The following is a 10,986-nucleotide window of genomic DNA, read 5'->3' as shown; positions in this document are numbered from 1 at the left end:
CAAAGCAAACAGAAGAGTGAAAACACAAACATTAAGAAAAACGTGCTGCAAATCCAGAGATGCTACAAATAGAAAAACACATACAAAAGTGAAAGCACAAACATTAAAAGAAATGTGCTCCTAAAAAATAAAAGAAATGCTGTAAGAACTTGAATTCTTAATGATGAATAAGAAGGTTCTGATTCTTGTTCGTCAAAAATTTAATTAAAATAATCCTCTAAAAATTTCCAGTAATCTACCTGCTTGGTAACCTAGACAACAAAGATGCAACTACATGGGATTATTATACTGTACCCCAAAATGACTGATGTTGAACAGTCAAGTCTCTCTGCACTGTGAGATAAATGCATCCTGTAAAAGTTTAGGTTCAGGTGTTCTGGAGGACTGTTGTCCTCAGTAAGACCTGTTTATCTGACAAACATGTGACTGCAAAGCTCTTTTCATATTACTTGATTTATATCTGTTTTTTATGTTTTTGATGTTGCCTTGTATTTTATATTTCTCTCTCAATTTTATATTTCTAGTTGTGTCTAACTGTGTATTTTGGTTTGAACAGTTTCCAACAAGGCTGTTGTGACTCTGCAACCCAACTGGCCTCTGATATATAATAGTGAGACAATCACTGTCAGATGTGAGATCCAGGGAGGTGCAGACACTCAATGGAAATATGAATGGAGAAAAAACAACATGGACACATCTCTGAAAGATCATGAATTCAAGATTAGCAGTGCTTCTGTTTCCTACAGTGGAGCCTACAGTTGTAAAGTTAGAAATAACTTGTATTCCTCAACAGAGTGGAGTGATGCCATCACATTGACAGTATCATGTAAGTCAAACCATCTGTCATTCATATTCAAAATGACTTGTTTTTCATTTCAGTTTATCTAAGTAAGATAACAGAAAATATTTTCTCCCTCCAACAATGATGCAGCCTCCTATGAGCAGCTCAGTAACAAGTGGTTGGTTTTTAGTTTGAGAACAGAATTACTGAAAATGAGCTGCTGAAAATGATATAAATGTTTCAAGTCTGTTGTGTAACAATAGAGTGAAAAAGTTCTGGGGCAAATCCCATCCCAATTGGTCTAGTTGTTGTTTTGTTTTTTACTCTCAGCAAATAAACCCACAGCACTGACCACTATTCATTTCACTTCGCTGTCGGCTTCCCGACTCATTAGAAAAAAGACAAGAGAAAAAGAGAGAGAGCAGCTGAAAGCACCAGGAGAGAGAGAGATTGAGATAGAGAGAGAGAGAGACTTTGACAGGGTTGTTAAGAGCAGGGACGAAATCTGAAAGCAGTTCAACGAGCACACAGAAGCAGCCTGAGTGCGAGGAGAAGAGCTGAAGCTGAAGCTGCAGCGCGGGCAGGATTTTAAGGAGCAATATTACAAAATTTGAAAGTGAAATCAATAAATTATGCTCTCAAATTGATATACCACGCTCTTGAATGAAGATAGGAAAAAAGCTCCATACTTTGCACCAGTATCACCAACTAGCTCAACTTTTTTTTGAGAAACATGCCACCACATGATCACCACAACTATTCTAGTGTTAATCAAAAAAACAACAAAAAATAGAAGCAAACAAAAACAGTGCACTAATTAAACATCAACTGTACCTCGTTAGTTAGTTCTGCAGTAACTCCTGTCATTGGCCAAGGAGAGTCATATGTCACATGCTCTGTTTGTATCTTCTATATGATGGTATTAGCTAAATGATTTGATCGATGATCAAGTTTTTTCTCAGGGAAATATCAAGAATGATTTCCCTGTAGTTCTTGTGCTGAAGTAAAAACATTTTCTTTGGGCAAATCTCATTCCAACCATTTACCTGTTTTGTTTTTTGTTCTAATGTGAACAGCAAGTAATCTCAAGGCCACAGTGACAGCAGAAAGGACATACCAGTCATACCAGTATATATTTCTGTTTTTATCCAAACTGTATATTTATTGGGTACAGTTTCTAATAAGACTGTTGTAACACAGCAAACCAACTGGCCTCAGATGTTCAGTGGTGAGTCAATCACTCTAAGATGTGAGATAGAGGATAGTGGAGACACTGAGTGGGAGTATGAATGGAAAACAACCAAAGAAAAACCTTGAAAAAAACTGAATACTGGAGTTTCAGTGCTACTTTTTAATAGTTTGGAAACTACAGGTGTAAGGATAAACAGAAAATAGATTTGTATTCAACAGAAAGAAGTGATCCCATCAGGTTGACAGTGTCATGTAAGTTGGACTGTGTTTCATCAATTGTGAGATTATTATGTTTTTAAGTTTCCACCTATCAGTGTCTGAATAATTCAATAGAAAACATTTCTTTCTTCAAGAATTAGTCAACCTCTCAGGATTGATCAGTAAATAATTGTGTTTGTTTTTGAAGACAAGCCATCATTCAGTGTCCTGTAGCATTTGAATTATACTTAATTGATTCATTGTTAACAGATTAAAGAAAATATAAAACAATGACTCATGGTGCAGATCAAAGTGATTAAATCAATATTTTCTGTGTGCTTGGGACTCCCATCAAGATTACGTGAAATTCATTATGTTCTCAACCAAGTTGTTCAAATTGGACTAAATCACAGGGACAATAATTACATTTTAATGTCTTTGTTCGAAACTGAACAGCATATAAACCGAAGGCCAAACTGAGTGCTGACAACGGAGACATTCCAGTAGGGGGCAGTGTGACCCTGACCTGCTCTGTGGACCCATCATCATCTGGTTGGAAATATCACTGGTACAGAGATGAGAAAACCTCTGAACCCCTGAACACACAAGATGCTGTTTTCCAATCAACTGGACAAATCAGTGTCTCACAGGGAGGACTCTACTGGTGCAGAGGAGGAAGAGGAGACCCAGTTTACTACACAAAGTACAGTGATTCAATCAGTATCAACACAATTGGTGAGTTTGACAATGAGATTTGTAAAACAAAATGTAGAAAAAACTCTATCGTGTATTCATGATTAGTGATTAAGATTTAGGCTGAAAAACATTATGACTGTGATTGATTTACGTGTTTGTCATTCTTTTCATTGGTAATTCTTAACCATTAACAGCCTCAAATAAGGCTGTTATGACTCTGCGACCCAACTGGACTGAGATATACAGAGGAGAGGCGATGATGCTGAGATGTGAGATTCACGACGGAGACACAGAGTGGGAGTATGAATGGAAAACACCTGGCGACACATCTCCAAATCAAAATGAATACATGATTAGCAAGGCTTCCTCACACCACAGTGGAAACTACAGGTGTAAAGGCAGAATGAAAAATGCACAACGTACTTCAACAGAGTGGAGTGATTACATCAAATTGACAGTATCTGACAGTAAGTCTGATCATATTTAATTTACAATGAAAATTAAATATACAATAAAATACATTTTTGTTGGAATTTATTTAGATAGTATACCATTAAGTTTATGTTGCCTCTTTGGATATAAAATATATTGTGATAAAATGTAATTCTATAATAGATAAAATGATAACTGTATTAGATAAGATTTATTTATATGTCTAGAGACTAAAGTCTACATCATAACATGTTTTCATTCTGAGAAAATCACTTTCCAACAGATGCACCTGTCCTCACTGTGTCTCCATCATGGCTGAGTCCTGGAGACTCAGTAACTCTGAGCTGTAAGGTTGAACATCCATCTGCAGGATGGAGGTTTTACTGGTATAAGACTGTTCCCAAACTATCAGACAACTCCTACAGCTATGAGCTGCTACCTGGTAGCACCAATGGGACTGAACAGGATTCCTACATCATTCATGGGTCGACACACACAGCAGGATATATGTGTAGAGCTGGAAGAGGATACCCAGTGTTTTACACTGATTACAGCAAACCTGCGTTTGTTTGGTCTGGAGGTGAGTTTTCTTGTTTGTTTTTGTCTCCTTCTGTCAAGAAGCAGTTGTGATGTCATTATCTGGGTATTGATTGTGGTGAACCTATGACCTTTCTCCATCAAGTCAAGATTTCAGTTTTTCAACACACTCACCAAACACAATGTTGATATTGAATTATTCTACATACTGGACTGGGCTGAAATTCCTTCTTTACATCTTCAATTGATCTGAAAACATTACAGCACCAAAAAACTGAGATATTATGATTTTACTTGTCATTGAAACCAAACTCTTCTCCTCTTTGCAATGAATACTTTTACTTTGGATACCTGAGCTCATCTTACAGCCAAAACTCATTACTTTTACTGACACAGCAGGCTGGACAGGTGTTTAAATGAGACTTTATCTAGTGGTCAGACAACATATAGACATACAAAACAGTCAAAATCTAGTAATGAAAAACCAGAAAAGTCAGCAGGCAACAAAGCAGTTAAATGGACAAAGTCCAGAAACAGCTGGAAACCTGAGAAAACTCAGACAGATGAGAGAAAAACACTGACTATACAGTACCAGTCAAAAGTTTGGACACACTTTCTCATTCAAGGGAAGGTGTGTCCAAACTTTTGACTAGTACTTTATATAGAGACAATGAAACATCATTTAGTATGAAAAACACATCCTCTGTATGTTTGAAAGGTGGCAGGTAAACGTAGGTTGTTTACAGCTTCACAGTGAACAGTTGCTGTAGTTATCTTGGTAGCAAGTTTTCAAGATAGAAAAATAATCAAAACATCCATAAAACAGCTCAAACCACTCTGCAGCACACTTCACATCTCCACTGTCAGTCCATATGCTCTGTATGTTCTTAACACTCACAGTTTCACCAAAACACTGAACCTTTTGCACAGTTTATGTTATTCAGATGTTTTTACTCTCAACAACAAAATGTATTAAAAATACAAAAAAGAGGATTATTTGCATTGTGATATTTTCTAAATGTAATATCTCTGTACTTGGTTTGCTCCTCATTACATGTTGTTTTTCAGATGTTCATTCAGCAGTGACTCTCAAAGTGAGTCCTGACAGAGTCCAGCACTTCACCTCTGACTCTGTCTCACTGAGCTGTGAAGGAAACTCTACTGAGTGGAGAGTGAGGAGGTTTCCTGAGGACCACTACTGGTCATACTGTTCTAACTGGAGGTCAATGACTGGATCCACATGCAACATCAAGAGTTCATGGCAGAGTGATGCAGTGTACTGGTGTGAGTCTGGATCAGGAGAGTTCAGCAATGCAATCAACATCACTATACAGAGTATGTTTACATTACATTTTATTTTATTTTCATCCTTTTACATTATTTTCAACATGGTGTCACTAACTGCACTTCCTGTGTAGACAAACAAGTTATATGCCTAAACTTTTGATAGAAAAATTATGTTATATTATTGTTTCTTTAACAAAATTAAAAGCTCATTAAACTATATTTCCTTAAAATTATCATGAAGAAACATCATCCAATCAATTAGAAAATCAGACGTCCTCTGCACAACATTATAATTTAGTCGTGTTCTTGTCAAACACAGGTAATACAAAAGAATAAATAAATTATGAAAGGGCTTCCTTCACACCAAAACTCATCTGTGGACAAAATTAAAGCTTCTTCATATTTATTTCAACAACTGGAAATTAATATTTTACAGATCCAAGATGTTTGGTCCACAGTTTCTTTGGTGTGCAGCAAGACTTTTCTTTATTCTTGATGATAAAATTAACATGCTGATTCAGTCAGAGGTGATTTTGTGTCAATAACCATCCACCGTTTCTCTCATATGTACCTGTTAGCTCTAGAGCTAACTAGCCATAGCTAGTATATTTACTGTTACAAGACATGTATGTAATAAAAGCTGAAATGTTGGATCTTTGCTCAGCTACACTGATTCTGTGAGATAAATTAGTTGGAGAAAAATAAAGGCATATGTGTGATCTATTCTCATGGTTTTATGTCACCTTGTTCTAAAGGTCAGCAGCTGGTCTCTGACTGAAACTTCATATTCTTTGACTGTTTTACAGATGCAGATATTATCCTGGTGAGCCCTGTGCATCCTGTGACTGAGGGAGATTCTGTTACTCTTGGCTGCAAACTGAAGAGAGGAGAATTACTTTCCAACGTGTTTTTCTATCAAAATGACAAACTTATCCAAAATGATACCAGAAGGGAGCCGAAAATCTCTGCAGTGTCAAAGTCAGACGAAGGCTTCTACAAGTGTAAATACTCAGGAAAAGAATCAGTACAGAGTTGGATGTCAGTTAAGTAGGATTAAAACAATTCATGCATTTTCTTTCTTGTAAACTGTGTTGCTGTCTTAGAAAGAAATGTGGTCAAATACTTTACAGAATTAGAAATTTACAGGTTTATTTTCAGCTGATTTCACATATTTAATTAACATGTTTTCTACTTGCAGAGGGCCGTTCAATTATTAAACATAAAATAAAATATCTGATATCTATAAAAATACAAATGTAAATGAATGATGAATATTGTTTATTATCTATTACAGCAGTGTCCAGGCCTGACAGCTCTTCATCTCTTATACCATTAATTGTTGGGCTGGTTTGTGGAATTATACTTATTATTCTCCTGCTCCTGTTGTATCGCTACAGACGATCCAAAGGTGAGACTTTTTCCCTCTGATGTTAAATGTTTTATGTTTTTAATTATTCAAATACAAAGATGTATTCTGATGTCATAATGTGAAATAGCAGAAAAATAATCTATAAAATAAAACTACATAACAATAAATTTCTTTTTCACAGATTCACACTTTATCAGGTTGGTACAAAACTCTCTTCTCTCATTTTGAACATAACAGCAGTACCTTCAATGTGTCTTATTAAATTCATTGTATTTGCTAAATGTTTTAGGCCGATCCAGTCTGACAGCACCAATCAGGACCCCGCCGTGAATCACATGGTCAACCTGAATGAAACTCAACATAACGTATACTCCTCTCTTCTCCATGGTCAGTCTTCAAACTAATCCTGATTCATTTTGTCATTTTTTGTTAACTCTTAACAATAACATTTCTATTACTCTTTTTCTAGACCATCTGATTTTTAATGAATATTAACCAAAAGCCACAATCCATTAGACAGGAAGTTGTTGTTGATCTCAGTAAATAAAGCAGTGGGTCAGTTTGTAGAACAGTCTCAAAGATTTGTCACATAACCTGTTGTTCTACCACATGCACAAAAGATCAGACTAGAACATTGTTTTATATTGTTGTAATTGAACCAAAACTACAAGACTTATGTCCAGAGTCCAGAAATATTATTGCCATTATGGCTTTAAGGCTTTATAGTGTTGGTTGTAACGTATTAAATATTACAGTCTACAAAGAAATGAAAGCTTCTAAAACCTTTACAGTTTCCTGTTGTTGCATTTATCCACACTGTTAAAATCACATTTTTTAAAAAAAACCTGAAGACTATTGTTAAAAAGGTGATATTTGATTGGTATCATGCAATTAAAATGATTCATTTGATCTCGGCTTGATTTTCATTTTCTGCTCACAGGTGATGCTTCTGTCTATGAATCAATCAGAGGTTCTGAAGACACTGAAAATGGTACAGTATACACCTTAACATGAAGCAGTCTGAAATGCAATATTACATCATTTGAGGGAAAACAATTTACAAAACAATGTAACAACAAATATCCTTTTCACAGATTCACGCTTTATCAGGTTGGTACAAAACTCTCATTTTGAACATAACAGCAGTACCTTCAATGTGTCTTATTAAATTCATTGTATTTGCTAAATGATTTAGGCCGATCCAGTCTGACAGCACCAATCAGGACTCTGCTGCAAATCACATGGTCAACCTGAATGAAACTCAACATAACGTATACTCCTCTCTTCTCCATGGTCAGTCTTCAAACTAATCCTGATTAATTTTGTCATTTTTTCTTAACTGTAACCTCAACATTTCTATTACAGTCTACAAAGACAGTAAAGGCTCTAAAACATTTAAGATTCCCTGTACTTGCATTTAACCACAATATTTTAAAATCGAATAAATAAATTAAAAAAACCTGAGGATTTTTGTTAAAAAGGTGATATTTGATTGGTATCATGCAATTTAAATGGTTCATTTGATCTCAGCTTGATTTTCACTTTTTGCTCACAGGTGATGCTTCTGTCTATGAATCAATCAAAGGCTCTAAAGACACTGAAAATGGTACAGTATACACCTTAACATGGAGCAGTCTGAAATGCAATATTACATAATTTAAGAGACAACAATTTACAAAACAAAACCATGTAACAACAAACATCATTTTCACAGATTCAGGCTTTATCAGGTTGGAAACTCTCTTCTCTCAGAATGTGTAAAAGAATTTCTAAATGCTGATATTTGTGAATGTGTACAGGAAACTGAAAATGTGTATTCAGATTTGCAAGAGTATCAAGATTTGTGAATGTATACACTAGGGCTGAACGATATCTCAAATTGATTTTATTCATTTAAATTCTTGTTTTTGGTCAATGTGTAAAATGTCTAAATCGTAAAATTGAGTTATTACAAAATGCATGAAAAGGTTATTTTTAGTCAAAAAGTAGATGGCAGCTACATTAGCTGTTTTGAGTCACAACAATCTCGTAAACTGTGACATTATTAATTACACTACATGCACACCTGCCACAGCTGTCTCTGGCTATGTGACGGGGCGCCCGTGAACGCTCCGTCATGCCCTAACCGGCGTGCGTTTCTCTCTCTCTTGGCCGGAGAGAGAGCGCCGGTGCCGGGAGCGCGCAGCGCTCCCACTGTTCCTGCGGAGCCATGCTCCGGTGAAAACTGTTCCTTGCAGGCCCGCACTTGTGTCCCGCGGTCCTGCACTCCCACAAACTTTTCCCCACTGTCCGAACTCTTTTCTTCACACTCGGCGCTGACACGACACACACACACACACATACATACACTTACCTGCTGCTGCTGCCTCTGGTTGCCTCTGGGCATGGGCCAAACTGAGGCACTCCCTGGACACACTATAAATAGCGCTTGGTGGCGCGCTTAAGAGGGCCATGTGACCGTGGACTATACCAACATCGTATGGACTGATATTTTATGGTTTATTTTGGTTTGGGGGTATTCGGCCATAGCTATATGAAGGGCGATTAGTGCCATTTTTCCTTTATGCGAAATATATCATTGATTTTTGAATTTATGTTTGTTGTGATGTCAAATTTGAACGTAGGATACTATAATTTGTTAATTGGTTTGCCCGGGGGAGGGGCTAATAATATATAAGGGGGAGCTCTGCTCATTTTTTTTTTTGGTTGGGTTTTTGGTTGTGGCTAAGTAACAATGTGGGTGACGAGCTGCCAGTAGGAAACCTGTCGTGTAAATATATTTTTTTTGTTGTTAGGGTTTTTCCACTTCTGCACTGTAAATATTTTTGCCACTCTTGTTTGGGGAACTTGGTGTGAATAAAAATCACCACGCTGAATAAGTTTCTCGTCGTCTGAGCCATCATTGAAAGTGAACCCGCGACAGGCTATCTTGCAGTGAATTTAACAGTCACATCTACGAGAAGAACAGACTGAAAATGACTCTGCACACTGATCTGTGCTCTTGGTTTGTGTTAGTTGATGAGGTCTCATCTCTGGTTATGAGAGTTGAAACAGCTGAAGTTGAAGGAACAGTATCCAGATTCTACACTGTACAGTTTACTCTCCAGGTAGCTAACGCTAGCTAGCAGCAGTCTGCAGATATCAGGCTGATGTCTTGTAAAGAAACACAAACAGCAGCAACTAGTGAGCTGATTTTTCTGCTCTATCTGTGCTGAAACTGATTATTAAACTAGATGCCTATGATCTACTTAGTTGAAGCATCTTGTGCTCACAGTCAACAGCTGTGTGGGATCACATGTATTTTATGCGTAATGATTATAACAGCCTTGCGGGTGTTGCAGGTTTCTTATTGTTCTTGCTCAACTGTCTTAAATAAATATGATGTTTTAAGTCTGCATTATGAAGGCAAACAAAAATCAAGTAAAATCATGAAACGACCCCAAGATTGAAAAAAATAACGATTTTTTTGTCCATATCACCCAGCCCTAGCATACACAGAGTTGTGAATGTGTAAAATCTGTGAGAAAAATGTATTTTAAGTATTTTGCTCCAAGAGTTGGGAAGTTACAACTCAGGTACACCTCTCCATTGGTTTTCTTTATACATGTGACTTTTGCTAGACTCCTGTCATGCCTGAGATCTACAAATGTGTCAAAATTTTTGTCTGTAACACAGTGTGCCAACCAATATTGAATTATTTGCAATATTAACTTGCAGACAAACATTCTGCAGGTTTCTTGTCAACAGATTGATGGTCATCACTGCTGCAAAACCTCTAACTAGCATTAACATTTTTCCTAATATCAATCACCTCATGTGTTTGCTGACTGTGACTGTCACGGCATGCAGTCAGTGAGGATTAGTCTGGTGCAGGTTACTCACTGAAAATATAGTTAAACATTAAAGGCTGCTGTCACTAACAAGACAAGTATAGTTTGTTGAAAATAACATGTTTGTTTCCTGCAGACTCTAATGTTACATCATATGAACTACATTTGTTTACAGCAGCAGGGTAGATTCTAGCAAAGCCCCAGCAATAAAATACAGAATAAAATGCATTGCAATGATGTTAACCACAAACAGAATATTTTATACATAACATTGCAGTTTATTTACCGTTGAAGTTGTCTCAGGGGAAACACTGCAACAATATTGTGCTAGCACTTTCTAGTGAGGCTAAAACATTACAGGTTGTCAGTTTGCACCATTAACGATGCTAAAGAGCTACTGGTCACTCACTAGATGGAAATTTGTGGAAAGTTGCTTGTTGTTATGGTAGTTGGGAACAGTACAGTGACTTTTACGGCTCCATTGCATCTTGCCTTGTTTTAAACATTCACAAATCTTGATACACTTGCAAATCTGAATACACAGTTGCAGTTCCCGTACATATTCACAAATTTCAGTATGAATTTAGAGATTCTTTTACACTTTTACTAATCTGATTACACACACATGGATTAAGACACAGTTTCACAACTTTCCACACACATTG

The 10,986-nt window shown here is 36.6% G+C and overlaps 1 protein-coding gene across 1 annotated transcript in view; it reads left to right on the top strand.

The window, feature by feature from the left end:
- Positions 1 to 10,986, top strand: part of LOC122974480 — a 345,451-nt gene that overhangs the window by 51,120 nt on the left and 283,345 nt on the right. Inside the window, exon 33 of the mRNA XM_044342515.1 lies at positions 8,047 to 8,097. Within this exon, the coding sequence (XP_044198450.1) occupies positions 8,047 to 8,097 (51 nt within the window). The remainder of the gene's footprint in view (positions 1 to 8,046; positions 8,098 to 10,986) is intronic.

The sequence above is a fragment of the Thunnus albacares genome, chromosome 22, assembly GCF_914725855.1.
Source record: "Thunnus albacares chromosome 22, fThuAlb1.1, whole genome shotgun sequence".
NCBI lineage: Eukaryota > Metazoa > Chordata > Actinopteri > Scombriformes > Scombridae > Thunnus > Thunnus albacares.
The sequence above is the reverse complement of the archived record's forward strand: the minus strand, read 5'-3'. Positions and strand labels throughout refer to the sequence as shown.